The sequence below is a fragment of the Panthera onca genome, chromosome E2 (genome assembly GCF_046562875.1).
Source record: "Panthera onca isolate mPanOnc1 chromosome E2, mPanOnc1 haplotype 2, whole genome shotgun sequence".
NCBI lineage: Eukaryota > Metazoa > Chordata > Mammalia > Carnivora > Felidae > Panthera > Panthera onca.
Genome location: NC_138353.1, coordinates 22,836,297 through 22,860,458, shown reverse-complemented (window position 1 = coordinate 22,860,458; position 24,162 = coordinate 22,836,297). Strand labels below are relative to the sequence as shown.

Here is a 24,162-nt window from a genome sequence, read left to right as displayed (position 1 = left end):
GCAGACATGCAAGCACATGAACTGGAGAGAAGACCGGTGAAGGATAAAGAAGAGGTTTCCAGAAAAGGTGGGGAGAGCCTGTGGGCTACTCTGCCCTGGGACACCTGGAAAGAGAGGGAGTGGGAAGAGCTGGGTAGAGAGTGTCAAACCGCAGAGCAGTTCCAGGAGAGCGTGGGCCAGGCCAGTGGGGAATCTCTGAGCCAAGGCCGCCTGTGGGGAACTGAGTGTGTCCCCTCTAAAATTCCTATGTGGCAACCTAATCCCAGTGGGATGGGATTTGGCCCTCCGGGAGGTACACAGGCCACAAGGGCGGGGCCCTTGGGAATGGGCTTCCGGCCCTTATGAGAAGAGGCCAGAAAGCGAGCGAGCTTTCTCTCTCTCTCTCGTGTGAGGACACAAGGAAAAGACCGTCTACAACTTAGAAGCCTCACCAGAGGCTAACTGTGCTGGTGCCCAATCTCAGACTTCCAGCCTCCAGGAGGGTCAGAAATCAATTTTTACTGTTTAAGCTCCCCTGTCTATAACCCGTTAGGTCAGCCCCAACTAAGACATTGCCCAGGGTCCCACATCTCACAGGCACGGACCAGTACGAGCACCCTGCACACACAGACATTGGCTGGGAAGAGCCCACAGGAAGTAGGGCCTTGGCACGGAAGGAGTGAGTTGAGAAAAGCAGTCCACCATGACCCTTCAGCATCAGATCCCACAGTGTGAGAGCTCAGTCCCACAAGACCACCCCTCCCACTGCAGACATCAGGCACAAGTACAGGCTGTCCCCTGTGCTCCTGGCTGATTGGTTAGAGATCAGAGGTTTCAATGAACCCCTCCTTGGCTTCGTTTAATTTGCTATTATAAATAACATTTTTTCTAACATTCTTACACATTTACTTTGGTGGACACATGCCCTCATTTCTCTTGGATATACACTTAGGAGCAGCATTTCTAGGCCATGGGACGGCCTATGTTGAGCTCAGTAGACTCTGCCAGATGGTTTTCCAAAGTGGTTATATCAATTTATACTCCCTCCAGAACACACTTGCTCTATATCTTTGCCGACACTTGACATTGTCACCATCTATAATTTTAGCAATTCTGGTAGGTATCAAGTTCAGATTTTAACATTCAGTGTGCTGACCAAACGGAAAGGGCCTGTGAACCTGCAGGCAGCTAGTATGAAACCTTTGCACCTAAGGGCTGTTTGTGCCCTGCACAGGTACCACCCTCCCCCACCGCACACACACACGTGGAAGTCAGGCTCCTCATCTTCTTCTTTGACCACTCATGGGGAGCACTACTTAGTCCAGGGATCATTGCCCTGCACTGCTTTCCGCCGCTTCACCCCATATCCACCAGTGGTAACGTTCCTGAATTATTGCACGCACAGTCCATGGTGTGTACTAGGTTATGATTATGATTATTATCATCAATCACCACTATTTGGAAATGCACAAATGCAAAAGGTACAAAGTCTAGAAGAAATAAAAAGATGTATAAGTGATCTGTTGCTGCATAACAAATTATCTCAAAATTGGGTGGCTTGAAATAATAAACGTTTAGTATCTCATGTAGTTTCTGCGGGTCAGGAGTTGGGGAGGGGCTTCCCTGGATGGTTATGCCCCAAGGTCATTCAGAAGGTTGCAGTTAAAGTGTCATTCTAGGCTGCAGCCACCTCAGGGCTTCCCAGGGACTGGACAATCCCTCACGTGGCTGGCAAGCTGGTGCTGGTGTTGGCAGGAAGGCCTCAGTCTCTCACGGCACGGCTTCTCCACATGACTGCTTGGCCATCCTCATGACTAGGGACAGCGAGTGATCCAAGAGAGCAAGTCACACACTGTCATTTCCACAATATCTGCTGGTTACACAGGTGCATCTTTCCAATGTGGGAGGGAACCAAACAAGGGTATAAAATGTGAGTCCCCCTCCCATGGGTCCATGCCACCCATTTGCCCTTCCAGAGGCAACCACTCTGACCAGTTTCTCGTGAATTCTGCCAGCAATAATTTTCACACACACGCAGGAGGTCTCACACACACACACACACACACACACACACACACACACACACACACTTTTTTGCACCTTACTTTTTTTTGCTCAACAGATCTTGGAAATTCTTCCACATCAGGACATACGGACCTGCCTTCTTCCCTTTGCCTGTGGTAAGCCCTGCCATTGTATGGATGTGCCATAATTTACTTAACTAGCCCCCTGTTGATGGATATTTGGGCCGGCCCATTATTTCCCTACCATAAGCAAAGCTGCAATGAATAAATATGAGCATATATCCTTCTGCAAACACACAATAATGTGTAAGAATAAATTTCTGGGAGTGGATCAGCTGGACAAAAGGATCTGTGCCTTTCTCAGTGTGATAGATGTCGCCACATTGCCCACCATACAAGTTGGATATAACGATTTGCATTCCCGGCAGCAAAGTTATGGATTTCATGAAGCTTCAAAGGGGAATGGCCAAAAATGTGGGGCATCTCAGACAGCTCAGCAAGTAATTCAAGTTCAATATCAGCCATCCCCATCCTTTGAAGCCTTTCCTGGTTGCCCCAGCCCCACTTCTCAGCTGGAAAGCCTCCCCTGGCCCTCCCCCACACCACATGCTGGGCCCTTGTCTCTCTCTAGCTTGCAAGTTCCTTCCCTAAAATTCCCATTCTTGCCTTAAATGCAGCAGATGAAGAGTTCTTTGCCAGTAAGGCCCCAAAGGCTGACTTTTTGGTGCCAAAACTGTGCTCCAAGCTGTGTTATCCAACTATGACAGTTCTCACCTGAGATGACCTCTGTCCTCTGCCCTGGGTGAGTGTTCTCGCTCCTCATGGATAGATGTTTTCACAAGTCTGCCCCCTGCTCAGCTCTGAGTCTCCCAAGGGCAAAGGCAGTGCTGCGTCCATCTCTGGCTCCACTGCTTGGCAATGGCACAGTGTCCAATGGCTGTTTGCTGAATGAATAAATGACCCAGAGGTAACTTTGTCAAACTAGTGCTGTCAGAGGCCTCTTGCTTTACCCTATTCTAGGAACTAGGTGTGTCTAGATCATTCTGAATGTTGTCTTTAGATGCAGCGTTTATTTTATCCACCTGAAGCATTTTTCAAGGGATTATGTTTCTCTTCTCATTTTTCTCGTTTTCCCCTTTGGCCTGGTCAGAGCCTCATGGGAACACACAGGATGGGAAGCAGGCACAATAATGCTCGCAAACATAAGGACGTGCAGACTTGTCAAACCTGGGCAAACACACACACAGAAAGGGATAAATATTGACGCTGCAGAGGCAGGGGTGTGGCGGACGGGAAGCCACCGCTCTTTTGTGGTTTCAAATCCAATACTTCAGCAATCCTAAATCCAGCAATCTGGAGAGATTTTCTTGTGAAATCAGTCTCCAAACCTCTCAAGATCACCTCCTTTAAAATCAATCTCCATAACCATTCAAATAGAAATCTTTCCCAAATGTCCCACATTTCCACGGCTTTGAGACTCTGCCTTGGGTGCATTATGTGTATTACTGATAAAGAAAGCAGCATGCAGAATCATGGGAATCAAACCAATTTGAAGTCGAGTTCATGACCTGCCCATTGTAAGTAGGACAACCACTGTTTCCTTTTTTTTCTTGTTTTCTCAACTTATGGTTTTGAATATTTTCTTTTTTTTTAATGTTTCTTTCTTTGTTTTTGAGACAGAGGGAGAGCACAAGTTGGGGGGGGGGCAGAGATTGAGAGAGAGAGAGAGAGAGAGGGAGAGTGAGAGGGAGACACAGAACCCAAAGCAGTCTCCAGGTTCCCAGCTATCAGCCCAGAGCCTGATGTGAGGCTCAAACCCACGAACTGTGAGATTATGACCTGAGCTGAACAGACTGAGCCACCCAGGTGCCCCACTGGTTTGAATATTTTCAAACCATAAGAAGAAAGGTATGATGAACATCTGTAAGTCAGGGGTCAGCAAACTCCAGTCTGTGGCCTGTTTTTGCATGACCTGTGAGCTTTTATATTTTTAAGTAGCTAAAAAGAAAATCAAAAAGAGAAGGGCACCTGCATGGCTCAGTAGCTTGAGCATCCACCTCAGCTCGGGTCATGATCTCCGGTTCTTGAGTTCGAGCCCCACATGGGCTCTCTACTCTCAGCACAGCGCCCGCTTCAGATCCTCTGTCTCCCTCTCTCTCTCTGCCCCTCTCCAGCTTGTGCTTGCTAGCACTCTCTCTCTCAAAAATAAACATTAAAAAAGTTTTTTTAAAGAAAATCAAAAGGAGAATAATGTTTCATAACCTGATAGGACAGCAAACGTTAGGGTCCCTAGGTCAAGTTTGCCCACGGGCCTGAGCACCGTCCAGGGCTGCTCTCACTGTGCAACAGCAGAGCTGAACGGCAGCCAGGGATCCTGGCTCACAGAGACTAAAATATTTACTATTTGACTGTACAGAAAAAGCCTGCCGACCTCTGACTTAGAGACCCCACCTGTTAATACTTAGCCCCATTTGCTTCCCTCTCTTGCTGCAGCATTTCTGTTGGTCTTGATACTTTGCCCTAAATGCTTTGTGTCTGCCTCACTTTCTTAGGCTCAAAGTGGGGAATGACAGGTCCAGCCTAAGGACAGATAAGAGAATATGAAGTATGAAGTATTTAGCACACAGTGCTTGGCACTTAGACAAACTTGAGAAGAAGATCCAAGATAAATGCCTGGTGTTTTCCACTGAGGTGATTGCCGGAACTGCTAGCTTGAAAATCATAAGCCTTGGCAGTTTCCTGAAGGCCTGGTTCCTGAAGTCTGGAAGCCAGCTTTCCCTCAGAAAGGGCTTCTTACCCGAGGAGCAAAAAAAGCCTCAGGGAGACCTCATTTTTTCCACAGCTTGTGGCTTGGCTGAGTCAACTTCTGCCTTTCCCTGAGTCACGAGTTTTTCCTCGTATTTGGAGGAGCACAGCCCTCCACCCAGGTCCTCTCCACCCACAGCTGGTCCCAGTTGGGAAGGGGTGGACGACTAGCTGGTCAGAGTCTGTGCCGCCTCCAGGGGATTTCCCAGAGCTCCACCCAAATCCACACAATGTCAATGCTGGAAGGAAGGACAGACCAGGAGACTGAGGCCCCAGTGGGCCCTGGACCAGCACTGTGACAAGGCTAGCTGGGGTCTCCCAGCCGCAGGACCTACGGGGTATGCCTCCTCCCTCCGGTTTTGTAGAACCAGGGAAAGGCATCCCTTCCTGGACACGTGCTCCATGCCAGGCATAGTGCTGGGTGCCAGGGCGCTGTCTCAAGCCAGAAAGCCCTGCCTTCAAAGGCTATCCAGCTCCCTTCCCATGGCTACCTCACGCCAGGCAGGGCCTATCTTCCCCAAGAGGCCCCTCTTGCTAGGATGTGGGGGACCTGGTGCTGAAGCACCCATGGAACCTGGCCTTGAAGGTTCTGCTCGAAGTCCCCCTCCAGCACCACTACCCCCTGGCAACCAGCAGTGCATACATTTGGGATGGCATTTTCCAGTGTCTCAAAGTCCCAACCGACCTCTCTGGTTATAAGTCAGCCTCTGGTGGGTGGGCCTTGTCTCCTCCTCTGTACTGTATGGAGGCCTGGCTATACCACCAGAACTCATCAGTTCAAGTGCTTATTCAACCGGAGGCACATAAATGGGTAAAGTAGGGCAAGAGGGGAACCACAGAGAGAGGTGGGGACTGTAGTGAATGGGGTCATGTGCGCAATCTAAAGGGGACAGTTCCACAGTGAGATGGGGGACCAGTGTTTTCAAATCCTCTGATTTAGAAGGTCAAAATCCTGATTTTTATATGAAATCTCTCAATATGAAATGTTGGCAATGCATTTTATAATGTTTGAGTACGTTTATGAGGCCATAGCTTCTGTCAGATGCTCAGTAAACACTGTCTTTGCTGAGGAGGTAATAGCAGAGAAGGTGATAGAGGTGGGGATGTGGGCTCTCCAAGGCCACAATCGGTGGCCCCCTCACTTGCCTACCACCTCCACCCTCTTCTTTCTCCAGGCCTCTCCGTCCCTTCTCCTCCCCTGCCTCATCCCCTTCCTTTCTTAGTCCAAGTCCTGGCCTCACTCCTCTTGGGCTTGGAGAGGCACATTCTCACCTCACAGGCTCCGCCCACACCACCCAGGAGAGCAGGTCACCAGGTCACAGCCACTCAGCTCCTGCCTCCGAGCTCCAGCCTCCAGGCAGAGAGCCACTCTGGCTCCTGCTGCTGTCTCTTGCCTCGGTCCTGGCCCGCAGATCCTGCATGGGCCTGAGCCAGCTCCTCTCCCAAGTGCCCAGGGTCTGCCCTATTTGGCAAGACAAACTGCATCTGACCCACAGACATTTACTGTTTCTACTAAGTGCTGAATTCTGATCTCAGCTCTGGAGACAAAGGAATGAATGAGAGGAGTATAGTCCAGCCCATGAGGCTCAGCCTAGGTGAGGGAGACCAGCCATGAACACGTAAACAAGTGATCTAATAAGATGCCTTCGGGCTGGAGAAATACTTTACAAAGTAATAAAACTGGGTGAGGTAGTTGAGGGTGATGGAGTGGAGGCAGGAAGCTGCTCTGGGCCGCCAGGGAAGCCTCTGAGGACATGGCAGTTTGAGCTGAGACTTGAATGCCAAAAATGCAGCCATGGGAATATCTGGAGGCAAGGGAAGCGCAAAGGCCCAGAAGTGGTCTAACAGCCTTGGCGGTGGGAACAGTCTTGGGGTTTTGAGGAACAGGAAGAAGCCAGTGTGAGATGGAAGTGCAGGGAGGGTACCAGAGGAAGTCTGAGACGGACCTCCTGGAGTGGTGAGGCTGGGAATTTCAGTCCAGGGTCCTAGAAGGCACGCGATGGCCTGGGTGGGGAGGTCCCTGCTGGAAATGGAGCGGGTGGTGAGTACCTGGATCCCATTAAACTGGACTCAATCAATGTATGTTTGCAAGTTTCCACTATAAAAAAAGTTTAAAATTTAAAACAGATTAAATGCTGCTGATTTTTAATATTATGATTATTAATTTCCGGTGGCTGAGAGCAGATGACTGTGTCAGCTAGCAGCAGGGAAGCCAGCCAGAGGCAGCACACGGCACAATAATTCCACCGCCTCCCTTCCTCCCCCCACTGTTCGGGGGCCCGCAGCGAAGACGCGTCCACAGCGGGATGCGAGCAGCTAGGGTGCGGAGCTGCGGTGTTGCGTTCGGCAGGGGAAACTGGTGGCAGGCGACTGGGGGATTTAGACTGGAGAACCAGCCCTGAGAGATTCCGAAAAGTAATTTCATGCAGGTCCGGCCGATTCTAACTTGGGACGCCCCGCCCGCGCACACTTCCTCCGCACTTGGGCTCTGAGTGTGGGGCGTCCAGGCTCCGCCCCCGCCCGCGCGCCCGGGCTCCGATTGGCGGAGCCGCGGTGGGGGGCGTGTCTGACTGGAGTGGGCCGGCCGTAGCGCAGGCCGCGGGAGGGGGCAGGGGCACCCAGACCCGGAGCGGAAAGCAGCGCCGGGGAGCGGGCTCGCAGACGGGCGCTGGGTAGGGTGCAGGCGCGCAGGGACCAGACGGAGGAGGTAAGTGCCCCCGGGTTGGCCGGGGCGCGCGGAGCAGGCGAGCAGTGTGCCCGCCGCCTCCAGTCTCCCCGGGCCACCCTGTCCAGGTGGCTCCGGGGCTCTGGCCGGGCGGGAGCGCAGCCAGGGCCATCTCGGACACTGAGCCGAGCAGAGGAGCGGAGAAGGGCGCTTACTGCTGGTTGGGGGTGCTGGACGCGGGGTGGAGGCTCCAGGGGCTCCAGGGAGAGACGGGTGAGCGCAGGTAAGAGAGCTGTGCAATCAAAGCAAGATCCCCGGGAATGCACGACGGGCGACGGAGGCGCCCCCGGATCTGCCCCCTGGGTGACAGGGATCTCTGCACGCCAGTTTTCCCGTGATGGTTCTGAGAGACCTGGCCTGACGCCATCGTCGTGGTCTCACTTCTTGGTCCCGGTTTTCGGGGTCTGCACAAGTGGACCAAGACAACTGCCCCAGTGGACTGGGGAGGTGGGGGTGGGGGAGGTGGCAGTGTTTTCCAAGTGGCCTAGGTCCTTTCTGGCCTCTCTCACTGAGGAACAATCTGAACCCCGAAGCGTTGGAATTTGTGACTTTTGGCAGGAGTTGTCAAAGGAAATGGCGGGGCTTAATCTCCCATTTCACAGAGGAAGTCACCGAGGCAGGCCCATAGAGATAGTCCCAACCTGGAATGAACTGGAATCTCTTTCCCTCTCTCTCTCTCCCTGAACACGGAAGAGTTAGGCAGGGGAGTGGTGTCATCAGCCCTCTTTGCAGGTGGGAAAATGAAGGTTCTAAAGGTTCCAAGGTTCAGAGTCACGTTGAAACTTTATCTCCACAGTCCAAGGAAAATATCATTTGCAATTTGAGCAAAGCTGTTATCTCACCCCAGAGGGTCAAAAGCCAACAAGGAGGGGACTATCCTTGCTGGGGTCATTCTTGGCACACAGTTTCCACTTAGTACTGGGGTGTTCCTGGGCACATAATTTCCACTGGGGTCTGTGCTGGCCAAGAGATGACTCTAACTTCAGCCTGTGTCCCTGCACCCGTCAGCCCCAAGACAGGAGGTGAGGCAGTCCAGCTGAGCTTAAGGGACCTGCCTACACCACCCCCAAGGGATCCCTGGGTTGGAGCCGGAGTGTACGCAGGGGATCAGGCATTTGGAGAGGAGCCCTGCGCTCTGGACTTCAGGATTTCTGGTTCTGTCTTCGGTCAACAACAACAGCCTTCCGCAGCTCATGGTTATTTTTGGAGCTGAGCCGTTGAGCAGTAATTTTGATGATGGAGGTGATACTTTCCCCAGTGGGGCTTTTGTGAGGATTAAGTGAGATAATACTTATAATGTGCTTACTTTTGTACGTGGTGAGCTGTAAGCTCTTAGTTAATGGTGCCTCTGGTTTATTTTCCTTATTACTATTTTTTTCATGGAGAAGGGCCTCGGGGAAGCACAGGGCTGGACAAGGCTGAGGGGTGGCCCCCTCTGGAAGGAGAGGACATTTGGATCATGGCACTCTCCTCAGTGTACTTGGAGAAAAATTCAGACCCTCATTTTGGCCTCTGGACCTTCAGGACTGGCTTCTGCTCGTCCCTTTGACCTTATGTCTTACCTCTCTCTCCGTCCTCTACGGCCTCCATGGGTCAGATTCTCGAGCTATTCCCAAGGCCCAGAACATTCTTTCCTTAAACTTTGCATGACTGACTCTTTCACAGTATTAAGGTTGGTGCCAGGTTACTTCCTCACCAGACCTTGCCTCACCCCCACCCCCACCCCTGCTGTGCCAGGCAGATCCTCTGTCTTTTTCTTCATGGCACTTAGCACTCACAGTCAGAAATTACCTGTTGATTTACTTACTAGTCTGGCTGCCCCACCAGGAAGTCTGTTACTGGAGGACTTGTCCCTAGTTCCTTGCTGAAACCTGGTGCAAAACACAGTAGGACTGTGTCTGGCACATGGTCAGACTTACAGTAAATATTTGGAAGGTGAAATCAAGCAGGTGTGGAAGCCCAATGGGCCTGGTTGGGGCTGGAGGGAAGAGGAGCTGGTGATGAATCAGCCTGGCCCCAGTCAGAAGCCAAAGGATAGTCCAAGGGGCTAGTATCCTTATTCCCCCTCTCTGTGATCTTGGCCAGGTTCCTCCCTCTCTTATAAGCAGTGTCCCCAACTGTAACTCTAACAGAAGGGTGGAGCTGGTGTCCCTCCTAGGTCCTGTTTTCCAGGGTTCCCAGGATGGGGCCCCAGACATCTCTCTCAAAACACAAAGGCTGTTTCTGAGTGGAAGAGAGGAGAGAACAAGTTCCCTCAGGACACAGCCCCGTGTCAGGTGCATCCCTGGAGGAGTGGTATTATGCATTTGATAGTATGGGGTAGTATAGATCAGGGGTCTGCAAACTTTTTCTATAAAGGGCCAAATGTAAATATTTTAGGCTTTGCAACCAGCCTCTGTTGTCATGTTCCAATGACTTTTATTTAGAAAAGCCGGCAATGGGTCAGACTTGAGGTAGGTTTGACAGACACCTCGTCCGTCATGCACAGAACCCTGGCCATCCAGCAACACTTGGAGCATGGTTCCCCAGACCCCGGTGCTCACTGAGCACCTTCAGCCCAGCTCAGGTGGTGGGATCACTTGTGTTCAAGAGGGCCAGCCCAGGAGCCTGGCACCCTCCCAAACCTTCCAAAAACAAACAAACAAACAAGCAAACAACAACAACAAAACCAGGTCTATTAATTTCCCTGCTGTCAGATACTGACCAACCCTCCAGGAATGTCCCCCCTCTGTCAGCACCCTGGGTGCTGGGTACCACAGCGGAGGCCGCACAGGCACTATCCCAATGCCAGAGGCTGTCCGGAGGCAGGCTAGTCCCAAGAGGAATGGGGTCAGCTCTCCCCTCCCCTGTCCTAAAGGAGAGAGATTCACTTCTTTGGTGAGAACGGTAAAAAGAAGGATTCCCCATCTGCTTGGGTGAAGAGCTGCCATATTTACCAAGAAAAATGTCCAGGCCATGTCAAACCAAGGTGTGATATTACAGTTGTGGGAAGGGAGGGCAGATATGGAGAGAACCCCAGGAGAATGTTGTCTGCCCAGCCCCTCACCCAACCTGGGACCCACTATAGGCTCATGGAGGAGAAGGGCATGTGAGCCTTCTGGATGCCCCAGTCAGTGTGTGGGATCAGCTCAGGGCCCAAATCCCTTTCACAAACACCCCCACACTTCCTGGGCCACATTTTGCTGCCAGCAGCTGAACAGGGGCCACGAGGGCCTGGAGAGGGTCTATAGATCATCGGCTGGGGACAAGCAGTATGGGAGTCTTGCATGGGGCATCCTGGTGCCCCTACAAGGGACAAGGAGACAGAGTTGTAGGCCCTCCCCTGCCTGAACCTCTCCCCTCCCTGGGTGCTGCCCTTCACTTCCTCCATGCCTCCCACCTGGGTAGCGCCAGGTCAGAGTGGGGACCTGGGCAGGCTGGCCCCTTAGAGCTCACCAAACCCCACAGAGCCAGGTGGGGGCCATCTGCTGTCTTCTGTCCCGGCACAAAGTCTGTCTGCTTCAGCTGCCAAACGTGTTAAGCCTCAGTCTGTGGTGGTAAGATTGGGTTTTCATCCAGTTCTGCCAGGCAGCCTGACACACAGGTGTGCTTGGAGGAAACAGGTAGCACTCTTTGCTCAGGGCTCCTGGCATCCCTGTGTCCCTGGACGCTGACGCTGTGTGGTCAGGGGAGGCCCCACCTGGTGACCCACTGCATGCACTGCAGGCCAGAGCTCCCAGCCAGTAAGCTCAGAGCTCCTGAAGCAGACACTGTCCTGACCTCTTTTCTTTTTGAGGACCTTACATTTAGAGAAAGAAAAAGAAGCTCATCTTCCCACTTCTCAGAACTGGCTGGTATTGTGATTTTATCACATTGCTGCTGCTTTTTCTAAATAAAAGAAAGAAAATATCATAGATTAAGGTGCAGTCCGACTTGATCCCCCCCATTCCTGGTCACATCCAGGTCACCCTTCCCCAGGCCACTTTCTGCTGACTTTGGTTTGGGTTTATCATTTTTTTTTTTAAACCTCGACATTTTTAAGTGTACAGTTCAGTGGAATTAAGTGCATTTCCATTGTTGTGAAACATCTCCAGGATTCTTTTCATCTTGCAAAACAAACTCTACACCCATTAAATAACAACTCTGGGCAACCACTTTTCTACTTTGCGTCTCTATGAATTTTACTACTTGGAAGTGCCTCGTGTAAGTGGAGCCATGCTGTATATTTGTGACTGGCTTATTTCACTGAGCATAAATGTCTCCAAGGTTCATCCATGTTATAGCAGGATTTCCTTCCTTTCTGTGGCAGAACAGTCTTCTGTTGCACATTTTGTCCACCCATCGATGGACACTTCTACCTCTTGACTATTGTGAATACCACTTGGAGACCCTGCTTTCAGTTGTTCTGCTATACACCCAGGAATGGGATTCCTGGATCATATGGTATTTCTATTTTTAATTTCTCAAAGAACCTCCATCCTCTTTTCCTTAGTGCTCCACCAACTTATATTTCCAGCAACAGTGTGCCAGGGTTTCAACTTCTCTGCATCCTTGCCAACACTTGTTATTGCCTGGGGTTTCGGGGCTTTTTTTTTTTTTTAAATAGAAGCCACCCTCATGAGTGTGAAGTTCCATCCTGTCCATCTTTATTCAGAGATCTAGATCTTGAACACTTTTGAAATGCTGTGTGATGTCTGCCTATATAGTGTCACACACCAGTCAGCAGGTTGCTTTTTCCACTCACCGTTTGATGTTGACCCACATAGATTGGCTGGGTCATAGTTACAGCCGACAGTATTCCCTTGTACGAGCGGACCTGGCTATTGGACCCGTTCCCCTGCTGCTGTTCCCCTGCTGCTAGACATCTCTCTTGTCTCCACCACAGGCACTACATTCACTGCATTTGGTGGTCTCTTTCTACTGAGCTCTGAGCTCTTCCGGTGCAGCCATCATCCAGCCCATCCCAGGGTCCCAGCATGCAGCCCAAGGGCTGGAGGGTGGCCTCTGGAATTTTGCCAGGCTATCCACAGCAGGGACCCAGTAATCAGTCCTGGCAGGAGAGCCCCAGGCTGTCACCAATAATCAGCTAGGTTTGCAACACACAGCCAAGATTAGCAACCTAAAAATAGTTGTTCTTTCGTAAGGTGGTGTGGGCAGAGCTTCTCAGGATGCCTTGTGGTCTGAAGGGGGCACGTGGTATGTGACTCAGGGGGCCGAGCACCCCTCTTGTGCAGTGTGTCCGACCCCCATACGGGGCCCTGCTCTAGCTTCCCACGAGCGGTCTGACATATAGAACTACACTGTGGTGACCCAGAAATACCACATGTGTGATCAGCTTGGCCAGGGTCATGCTGTGTGTGCCTGTACACATGGTGCTGGCAGTGACATCAGCTGTTACCTGCTTCCTCTTCAGAAGTAAGAGCTAACTCATGCACGGTGGGTGTCTGGGAGCTTCGGAAAGGTCCCTTCGTTCACTAGCGACTTACAAAACACTTAGCACTGTTCCAAGCACTGGGGATACTGTAGCAAACAAGAAAAGGCTCCTACTCTCATGCAGCTTACAACTGAGTGAGGAAAATAGAAAACACATAAGCAAGTGATAGATAGACAGGAAAATATAAAGTCCTAATAAATCCTGTAAAACAAAACAAAACAAAACAAAACAAAACAAAACAGGGTAACATCTTCGAGAAAGGGTCAGCAAACTTTTTCTGTAAAGGGCCAGAGAGTAAATATTTTAGGCCTTACGGCCTATAGTCTCTGTCACCACTAGTCATGCCTGCCTTTGCAGCATGACAGCAGCCACAGACAATTGTAAATGAATGAGAGTGACCATGTTCCAATAAAACTTTATGTACAAAAACAGGCCATGGGCCAGACTTGGCCCTTAGGCCATAGTTTGCCAACCTTGTCCTGGGTCTGGGGAGAAGCTACCTGAGCTGGGGTTGTCAGAGACCCTTTCTGAAGGGAAATAAGAGCTGAGAGGTCACAGGAGGGAGCCAGCATGGGAGAGCCTATCTCAGGCAGGCATGATAGCGCCTTGCTGCAGATTCAACGGGGTAGCTGTGTGGTGAGAAGCAGGCAGCCTCTGGCTCAGTGTGAGAGAGAAAAATGGCGGAGCTTGCTTATGGGCTGAATGTTGGAGGTACAGGAAAGAGGAAATTCAAGGATGAGTCCTAGATTTGGGTGAATGGTTCTGTTTATGCAAAAGAAGAAAAGCTGGAGGAAAAAGCTGGGTTTGTGTTGGGCATGTTGAATTCGAGGACCTTTTCTCAGATGAGCGGGTGAGAAATCACGTGAGCAGGTGGACACCCACAGCTCAGAGAGAAACCAGGACCGGAGGCTTGACCTGGGGAGTCAGTAGTGTTTGGGTGGTCTTCAAAGCCATGAGTCTGCAGGCTCAGGGGAATATGTGTAGACAGAGCACAGGGGGCCTGCATGAGACCTGGGCCACTGACATTTTGTGCTTGGCAGGGGAGGACAGAGTGGGCCTCACCCTCCACGGAGGAAGGCACTGTCTCCCGGGGTACAAGCTCTGGGCCCCCTACTTACTCACAGAGCCTCACTTTCCCTCCTGTCAATGCGGGATTCTACCTCCTAGGATTGGTGTGAGGATTAAATAAGATATTCACGCTTGACGTGCAGAAAGCACTCAGCACATGGTACCTGCGATGATGGCAGTGGTGACCACTGAGCTCACAGGCTGAGTGAGTGGGTTGCAGGTCTGTGATGGTTTGGCTTGATGGATGGGGGAGTCAGTGGTGGGTTAGGTATGCAGACCCCCGTGGCCTGGCACTTGGTGTCCTGGTACATGCACCTGTGCCCTTCCACCTGGGGCAGGCCCAACGTGCCAGGTCCTCGGTGCCCCTGGAAGCCCCTGATGGGAGTTGGGGCTCAACTGGGGTGGTCAGCGCTGAGACGCGTTCTACCCTGTATCCCAAGGCTCCCCAGGGAATCGAGCCCCTACTGCCCACAGTGGTAGCCTGGCGCAGCCACACGTCCCATCCCCAGCCGACTTCCTCATGCCCCTCACGGGGGAATCCCCCTTCATCTCTCCATAGCTAAGAGTTGGCTTCTGGGACACCGGCTTTGTTTGGTTGGGTGGCTGTCTAGGCCCTCTGGGTCTCAGTAGGGTAATGAGTGGCTTGTCTGGCTGGGTAGGTTCAGTGAGTTGGTGGGGTGGGCAGTGTGGTCCCACCACCACTCCCCCCTCCCCCCACCTCCCGCTCCCTGCCTACCCCCAGCTGTGCCAGGCAAGCTGATGCCTCCCTCACCTGCTGCTCCTCCCACAGCCAGGCTGCCAGAGAAGATGGTGGATTACCTGGCCAACACGGAGATCAACAGCCAGCGCATCGCCGCGGTCGAGAGCTGCTTCGGGGCATCCGGGCAGCCCCTGGCCCTGCCAGGCCGGGTGCTGCTGGGCGAGGGCGTGCTGACCAAGGAGTGCCGCAAGAAGGCCAAACCGCGCATCTTCTTCCTCTTCAATGACATCCTGGTGTACGGCAGCATCGTGCTCAACAAGCGCAAGTACCGCAGCCAGCACATCATTCCGCTGGAGGAGGTGACGCTGGAGCCGCTGCCCGAGACCCTGCAGGCCAAGAACCGCTGGATGATCAAGACGGCCAAGAAGTCCTTCGTGGTGTCAGCCGCCTCCACCACGGAGCGCCAGGAGTGGATCAGCCACATCGAGGAGTGCGTGCGGCGGCAGCTGCTGGCCACGGGCCGCCAGCCCAGCACGGAGCACGCGGCGCCCTGGATCCCCGACAAGGCCACGGACATCTGCATGCGCTGCACGCAGACGCGCTTCTCGGCCCTCACGCGGCGCCACCACTGCCGCAAGTGCGGCTTCGTGGTCTGTGCCGAGTGCTCCCGAGAGCGCTTCCTCCTGCCGCGCCTGTCGCCCAAGCCCCTGCGCGTCTGCAGCCTCTGCTACCGCGAGCTGGCCGCCCAGAAGCGGAAGGAGGAGGAGGAGGAGGAGGAGCAGAGCGTGGGGTCCCCCCGGCAGCCGGCCTACCTGGCCGGGGCCATCTGCGGAGCATCCAGCGGGGACGATGATGACTCTGACGAGGACAAGGAGGGCAGTGGGGACGGCGACTGGCCCAGCCGCGTGGAGTTCTACGCCTCCGGCGTCTCCTGGTCGTCCTTCCACAGCTGACCCGAATCTGCAGCTGTGCGGGAGGGCCTCCCGGGTCCCTTCTGCACCCAGTCAGACTCCATTGCCCGTGCTCCTGAGAGAACAGAGTTCCCAGACTGCCCAGCAGCCCCCAGGACCCTGCCCCGTGGGTGGCAGGCGCAGTGGGAATGGCTCTTTCTCTCTCGGCCCCCAGTGCCTTTGGGCTGGACGTTGGCAGCCTTCTGCTCCACTTCAGGTAATTCTCTTTCCAGTTAGCAAACCCAAACACTTCGGCCTCTTGGGAACAAATTTATTTCTCAGCCCTATGAGCTGTAGCCCCAGATGACCCCTTGAACTAGACAACCCCGGGTACCTGTCAGGACCAGAGGGAAGGTAGGACTGGCGCGAGGTCCCCTGTTCTCTGAGGACGTGCACCACAGCACCTGGCCCTGGGACAAGCACACCCCCAGGGAAGACCGGGAGCCCTAGAAACCACCGTCTGCCCGTGCATCTTGCTGAGGCCCACTGGCCTGGGTGGCTGGGCCTTGTCAGGCCAGGCATGTGGGCTCACCTTGAGCCAGGCAAGAGAGCCACGCTCTGAGTACCCACCAGGCTTGGTGCAGCCTGACTCCTGGGGGTCCAGGGCAGTCTGCCCAGGCCTTTGGCCCCATCTCACCTCTGTCCAGCTGTCCAAGAGTCTGATGCCTCTCAGTCCAGCCCTCCTCTCTCCCTGTGGCTGGGGAAGGCAGCGTTTTCTGTTAGGACTCTTCACTGCAAGTGACAGAAACCCTACCTAGACTGATTTAACAATAAAAAGAACATTTATGGACTTGCGTGGTCAAAAAGTTCAGGAGGATTTTGCTTCAGACATGGCTCGTGAGGGGCTGAAACCATGCTGGGTGGCAAATGTCAACAATTGTATACCACGCTGGGTGTTCCTGGGAACACTGGCAGCATAGTGGGGTCAGACATTCACACCACGTGGATGTGTTCTTGGCTGGTTCCCAAGGAAACCTCGCCATCCATCTGGGTACTCTAACCATGGCCCAGCACCTGTAGCCCTGCTCACTTGGTGTGAGTCATCTAAGTGGATGGACAGCGAGTAAACACGGAGCCACTTGTCCAGCTCTGCCTGGGCCTTCCAGGCTCAAAGCTTTCCCATGCGGCCTCCTGCCTGGCCTGCTCCTGGGGGTCGTGTCACTGAGTGGGAGAGCCCCAAGTGCAGCGACTGGCCTTACTCAGAGCGAGTGTGTTGGGACTGGAGCTTGAAGGCCAGCCTCCTGATGCCTGGCCTGCAGCTGGCCATAGGGTCATGGGTCCTTTGATGGTCTCCTGCATTTGCTTCTGCCCTGTGGCAGAAGAGGGGAAGATCACTGTCAGCTAGAAGTAGTGACTCTGGGGGAAGGAAAGCATCCCCTACCCTCATGGCACAGTGGGCTCTGGCCAGGATCGGAGGTCTCAACCCCATTATCTGGGCTCCAGGCCCTAGGTGAAGAATTGCCCTCTGCCAGTTCTCAAATCCTCACATGCAAATAGAATCCTGAGGGTCTGGTTAGAATGCCACCTCTGATTTGGCAGGTCGCTGGATCCCAGGGACGGCAAGCCTCCAGCCCAGTGAGGGAGGATAGAAGAGGTAAAGTGTGAGGCACCGGGGCCTGCCTATGGCCTTTCTGTGCAGGCAGAGGGAGCAGGTGGGAGAGGGTCAGAGGTACTTCCGAGAACGTGTTGGTTTTCAAGCCCTTGGTCTCCCTGAGCCACACAAACTGGTCCAGGTTGGTTCTGCCTGGGCGGAGGGCTCAGGGCAGGACACATCACAGGATGAGAGACAACTTCCTGAAGACAGATCAGATACCCTCTCACAGCCAGGCCAGGCAGCCCCATCCCTTCACCCCAGAGCTGGTGCTGGGGGGGGTGGGGAGTGCCCAGCTCCAGCCACTGGCCTCTCGATCACAGCCGCACTCTCCTGGAGCCTCCCTTGCCTGGTAGAGGGGAGTAGAAGCAGCAGGGGCAGCATTCACTTGGACAGGAAGGATGCCTGCAATGGATCCTGGGCACTGCCAGCCTTCTCTACAGATGCCTGACATGGGGGCACAGAGCACAAGACCCAGGCATGCAGGGCAGGTAACCAAGGTCCATGACTTCCTCACCAGGGCTGGGCAAGTGGTGCCTTGTCCCTCAACCTGGGACCCTTAGACCTGCTCTCCTTGTACCTCCCCCCACCCAGGACTGGGAGAGGGTGGCTGCTTCCTTGAGCCCCAAGGTGTTAGGTACAGCCTGTAAGGACCCAAAGGCTCGAGTGGCCAGCAACCTTTGGAGGGCTTTCATTCATGCAGATTCATTGCTCTGTGCCATGCCAGGTGCTGAGGACACAGCTGTGAGTAACACAAGGTCCCCACTCTTAAGGTTTCTCCTCCAGCGGAGGAGACAGGCACAGAAGCTGGTGCTGTAGGTCCTAGTATGTGCTGTGATGGGACAGGGACTGAGGTATGACATAGTGGGCAGGTGGAGGGCAGCACGCCACAGAGGCAAGCTCCCTGTGATTGGTGAGAGAGTCAGCAATGCCATCTGGGGAGATGGTGTTCCAGTCAGAGGGAATGACAAGTGCAAAGGCCCTGAGGAGGAGAGGAGTCCATGTGTTCTGGATCAGCATGGCTGGATTGAGGCCAGAGAGGTGGCGGGACCAGCTCAGATGTGCCGAGAGCCACTGGGACCTTCAGCAGGGCAGCACGTCTGCTCTTGACTTTCAAGAGCTTGCCCTGATAGCTGTGTGCAGATGGCTGAGGCAGAGAGAGGGGCTGTATAGCCCCCCAGGCCCCTAGGATCCCTGAGACAAGGAACTAGGCTCCACTGAGGCCTCATCTGCCTGTGGTGGTGGGTGGCAGACGGCTGGCCTTGGCTGTCTCCATCTCTTCCTAAAGAGCTGGCCCCTCCCCTGTTCTACAGGATGTTCTAGATGACTGCAGATGGTGCACCAGGAAGCTAAATAAATGCCATGGGCTGAACTTTGCCCTGGGCCAGTGTGTGAGGTCGAGTGATGACCAGTGCCCCTGGCCACTAAAGCACAAAGGGGAATGTGTTGGGAGGAAGCAGGGCCTCTCAGAAAAGAAGATCTGGGCCCAAGAAGAGAAGGGGATGCCTCAAGAGACCCCATCTCTCACTCTTTTACGTCTGCTCCCCTCCAGAGACAACCTTGTCAGCCTGGCTTGGGTCAAGGGTCAGGCCAGGCCCTGCCTCCAGCCACCCCCGCCCCAGGCTGTTCTGAAAAGGGGCTCGCTGTCCACCAGGCTGCTGGGTTCTGCGTTCTCTCACCTGCCTCCCCAACAGGTGTGGTCCTGAAAAGCTCTGGAGTTGCCCCAAGCCAAGGCCGCACAACTGACCCTCGCCCTTGGCTACCACTCCACCCCCACACATGCAGGAGGTCAGGAGTCCTCAGGCTGAATCGATGCCTCTGCTCTTCACAATGTTCCCTTTCCCCAGAATGAAGCTTGAGGTCTGGCTGCAGGACTGGGTCTGCTGGGCCTATATCCTAGCCTTCACTGTCTCCTGGGCTTCGCTTACAAGGCCTGGCAAGGGCACGGGAACCGGCTGTCCTGCCAGCCAAGTGCTCCCGTCTACCGCCTGGGAATCCTTCCTCCCAGCTGCGCGTGGACTCCTGCCTGCCAGAGGCTGATCCTTCAGCCCGGGGAGGGGCCTCTCTTGCCCCTCCTCCTGGGAGATGGAGATGGGCCAGGGGAGGTTCTGAGGACCAGGCCCACGCCTATGAAGGGCACTGGAGCCCCCCACCACCTCAGCATTGCCCGAAGCGCCCTTGTGGCATCAGCCCCGACAGAAGTCGCTCCAGGTGGAAAGTGGAGTCTCAGCAGTGACCTCATGGCATTTGGGGACTGACTGACAGGCAGGCCCTTTAGAGTTTGACCTGCCCCTGGGCAGGGATGCGGCGCTCCCGAAGGACTCTGAGGATACTGAGGGCGGCCTCTGCGGGCAGTAAGCCAGTGACCCCTCCCTGGAAGTTTTGACTATTGGGATTTTTAGGTGCTGAGTCTTCTTAAATAGGGCCCACCTGTATGGGTGCTGGGCGCAATTGCCAGAAGCAGGGAGTCAGGCAGGGGGTTGACAGGACCGGAGGAATCTTATCCCTCCTTGATGATGGTGGAGGCAGTGGTACTGGTGCTGGTGGTGACAGCACGTGCCACTTTCTGAGAGCCCTCTCTCAGTAAGCCATCTATCAGCATCAGTCTCAGGAAGGCAGAGCCAGGTTACATAAGGCCATCCTGAGTCTGAAGGGGATGTGGCCTGAGTCCTGAGAGAAGGATAGACAAAGCCAGGAGCCAGAGCTCCCAGAACAGCTGTGTGATCAGGGAGGGCTTCCTGGAGAAGGTGGTGTTTGGTTGAGCCTCAAGGAAGTCATGACTTTATCAGAAAGGATGGTAATCTCCATTAGGACTGGAACTCTGGGTCGTTTTATTAACTGCCCTCCTGTCCCTGGCACTGAACATTTGTTGGTTAAATAAATGAATCAAGTAAGAGATGGGGTTGAAGGCAGGGCAGAAGGGATGATAATGAAATGCTCATTGAGCCTCACCTCTGGAGCCTCCAGTCAAGGTGCTGGATGAGAATTGTTGGCCCTGGCCTCTTTCTGGAGGGTTAGGGACCAGCACTTCGCCCCAAACACTGACCTTTGCCCTGTCAGCAGGGGCAGGAAGTTCCTTTCCACCCCCTTCCAGGCAGAGCTTTCTGCAGACGTGATGTTAAGACCAGTTTGCAGGGGGACATCATTCAGGCTGATATCAGAGGATTTCAGCTGGCTGAGCCTCTCCCCTGCCTCAGCCTGTTCTTGAGGACTCAGCTAGAAAGAGGATGCAGGGGACATCAGGGCCACTGCTGGACTCGGCTACCGGGCAGACTAGGAGTGACTGCAAGGCTGACCCAGTTCTCAGCCAGGATCCTGGAGCTCGTATGCCATTCTTGCAAACTGAGGCAGCCACTTCTGCTGGCCTGCCTCTGACCCGGCCTTGCAGGAAGTAACCCTCCTGAGGGCTGTGGGCAGGGGAGAGGCCGCCTCTGAGTCGGGCTTTTCACACCTGGCACCAGGAGGCTCTGGGCTGTCTTCCTGCCTGTTTCTGCACCCAGGCTCCCATGTCTGAGGGGAGGGAGCCCACGAAGGGGCCCACCCCCTCGACGCATATGCTCTGCCTTAGCCCTGAGCAGGTTCAGAGACCTGTGCCAGGATTTCAGATGTTGGGGCTGGGTCCACGAGCCACAGGAGGAATTCTGCGTCACCAAACCCAACAGAGCCAGACCCCAGGCTTCTCTTCTCTGACTTTGCCGACTCTGAACCCAGCATCTGCCTTTGTCCATGAATTTGGGCCTCCCTGTGGACCCCAGTGCTGCTGCCACCTCTGCTCTGCAGCCTTCCTGGTTGTCCCAGGGCAGCATTGACTGTCCCATCCGTGCTCCCAGAACACCTGCAGCCTCTGCTGTGGCTCCCACCCTCCACCTGTCACGAGGTGTCTGAGTAGACCTGTGCCCACCAAAGCTGGCCTTGGAGTCCAGGCTGCTTGAGGGCAGGGGGACCACTCATTCACCATTCACCATTCACCTACAGCCCTCACATTCTCGGCAGAGTTCTGCAGATGCCTTTCTTTGAAGGTGGCCTTGAGACTTCCCCTAGCTCATGGAGGATGATGGCAAGATGCTGGGGTCACTGGGGCCTCAGAGCCCCTGTGTCTGAAACTGACTCCACCGGCTTCCCCTAACCAGCTAATCCTGTCTCCACTGGTGCCCGCACCCAGGCCTTTGAGACAGACACTGGGGGGTCTCCTGACCCTTCCCTTTCCTGTCCCCCCACTCTTGTACCTTTCCAGGCAAGCCGGGCCCAAACTGAGGGAGCCTGTGGTGCACAGCGGGCACAGAAGGAGCTCCCTTAGGGCCCTGGGGGGAGTAGTTCAGGCAAGACCACAGAGGGGCATGGGCCAGACCCCACAAGATAGTCTTTATCCCAGCAGAGAGGGAGCCCTGTGCACACACGTGCACACACACACACCTTCCGCTCCTCTCAGCCTCCCTCCTAGTTTCCCAGACTCCCCATGTCAAAGCCTCAGACTAGCTTTTGGAGCAGTGTGCAAGGGAGGAATAGGGAGTAAGGACGGTTGCGGGGAGGGTGTCACACAAGGAGAGTGAAAACCCAGGGAGGCTCTCAGGAGCAGCTCATGTTTCCTTCACTGTTGGGGCAGGGAATCTGAGGCCCCAGGGGCAGGTGCACCCCTGACACGAGTCAGAGTCAGTGCCAGATAAGAGGCTGTGGCCAGAGCATTATCCCATGTCCCTCCCAGAGTCCTGTCTCCTGCCAGCTCCCTTCACCACCACAGAGCCCAGCTCTGACTGAAATGTTCCAATGCAGAAAACAGAAAGGCAGGCGGGCAGGCAGGGAGGAAGAGAAGAGGGGTGGGCAAAGACCAAGCCAGATATTTCTGGGCAAAAACAAGGGGAAATTTCAATCCCTGGAGTGTCACTTCAGGGGGTCCAGCCAAATATTTTGACCCCAAATAACAGACTTTCCGGAGAACGGTTTCTGCCCACTGTGGCTCCAAGTTGGGAGGGAGAGGAGTCGGGTGCCTGAAGCCAGTGCTGGTGCTGCCCATTCTTTCTCTGCACAGCTGGGCTTAACAGGACCCCTGGGTGCCCACAGCAACACCCAGGGCTGTAGAAACCCAGGGTTCCAGGATTCTGGAACCACACACACACACACCCCACAAGTCTTCCTTTGTGTGTACAAAAGGAAACTTTATGCGGTTTGCAAATTGCCAACATTCTTAAAATGCCAAAATGCCTTCCTTTGTATTCCAACCAAGCCTCCTGGGGTCCCCACCCCCACCCAGGAAGTAGATGAACCCTCTCAGCCTTGGCCCAAGCCAGCCACTTGCTAATCTCTTTCCCCAGGCTTGGGCTGGAGCTGGTCTAAAAGAGTGGAGTCAAGGCAAAGGAGCTCAGTGAGAGGGAGTCTGGGCAGGGGCTGGGATGCAGTCATCACCCCCAAGACAGGCCCAGGCTCCCCACATCTTCTGTTCTGCACTTGTGTCCTCACCTTGAAACACTGGCCTGTTGGGGCGCCTGGGTGGCGCAGTCGGTTAAGCGTCCGACTTCAGCCAGGTCACGATCTCACGGTCCGTGAGTTCGAGCCCCGCGTCAGGCTCTGGGCTGATGGCTCAGAGCCTGGAGCCTGTTTCCGATTCTGTGTCTCCCTCTCTCTCTGTCCCTCCCCCGTTCATGCTCTGTCTCTCTCTGTCCCAAAAATAAATAAACGTTGAAAAAAAAAAAAAAAAAAAAAAAAAAAAAAAAGAAACACTGGCCTGCTCACAGCTCCTTGCCCCCTGCTGCTGCAGTGGGTTCATGGGGTGGTGGGCGCCCATGGCTCATCTGTGCACACATTTCTCCTTCGGGTGCTCACACACTGGTGTTTCCTGGAGTGAAGTAATACACTTGTATATATTGGTCTCTACTCCCAATTCCTGGCACAGAGCTCCTGAATACCTTGGAATTTCCCAGGTGACAGGAGTGCCTTATGTCCTAATGCAGTACTTAGTGGACAAGACCAAGCCATGATTAGAAGCTTGGAACTTTCGGTCCCACTCCTCATTCTCCAGGAAGGGGAGAAGGACCAGAAACTGAGTTAATGATCAGTCACGATGATGGTTCCATAAAACACCCGGAAGTATGGGTTCAGAGAGACTCTGGGCTGTTGAACACGTAGAACTGCTGGACGGGAGGTGCGCTGGGGAAGGGGGAAGGTCCACACCCCTTCCCACGTATTGCCCTACACATCTCTTCACCTGGCTGGTCATCTGTGTCCTTTATCATATCCTTTATAGTAAACCAGTAAATGTTTTTCACCGAGTCCTGTGAGCTATTTTGGCAAATTATCAAACCCAAGGAGGGGGGTCATGGGAACCCTGACCCAGGTGACACCCTGGGACTTGCGATCGACGTCGGAAGTGGGGGCAGTCTTGTCCGTGGCATTTGCACTAACTCCAGGGGGACAAGGTCAGAACTGAATTGAATTGTAGGACACCCAGCTGGTTGTGGGGAATCGCTCGGTGTGGGGGAGAATCCCCACATGTGCTGTCAGAAGTGTTGTGAGTGTGATAGGGCCATGAGAATAAAGGCGGTCACAGGCGTGTTTCTCACACACCCCTGGGGAAGCCCTCTTCCTTACTTTTGGCCACGGGCTTTAGTACAGCTGAGCCATCCACATCCTGGCTCTAGGAGTGGGCACAGGACCCGGGTCTGGACAACCAGCACAATTGGGAGGCCTGAGGGGACATACTGAGGGGTGTGAGGGTCCATATCCACGTCTCCCACCTGCACAGAGAGGAGTGGCCCTGAGTCACGTGGCAGGGAGTGGCAGCCTGGCTCTCAGGAGGGCCCAGGGAAAGGGAATGGGGCCCATATTCATCCCACAATGAGGCTGTGGCAAAGACAGTGTGCAGATTTCAATTCAATTAGGGAGAAACCCACCCAATGATGAACAGCTCCGAGAT

At 54.1% G+C, this 24,162-nt stretch overlaps 1 protein-coding gene across 4 annotated transcripts in view; it reads left to right on the top strand.

The window, feature by feature from the left end:
• Nucleotides 1-24,162, top strand: part of PLEKHF1 (pleckstrin homology and FYVE domain containing 1) — a 38,796-nt gene that overhangs the window by 5,217 nt on the left and 9,417 nt on the right. Inside the window, exons 1-2 of one of the 4 annotated variants that reach the window (XM_060650853.3) lie at nt 7,093-7,237; nt 14,805-16,454. In XM_060650853.3, the coding sequence (XP_060506836.3) occupies nt 14,822-15,667 (846 nt within the window). In that variant the 5' untranslated portion in view covers nt 7,093-7,237; nt 14,805-14,821 and the 3' untranslated portion in view covers nt 15,668-16,454. Of the gene's footprint in view, nt 1-7,092; nt 7,238-7,383; nt 7,516-14,804; nt 16,455-24,162 lie in introns of those variants that run through there. The other 3 variants (XR_009615398.3, XM_060650850.3, XM_060650852.3) reach the window with 3 other exon arrangements.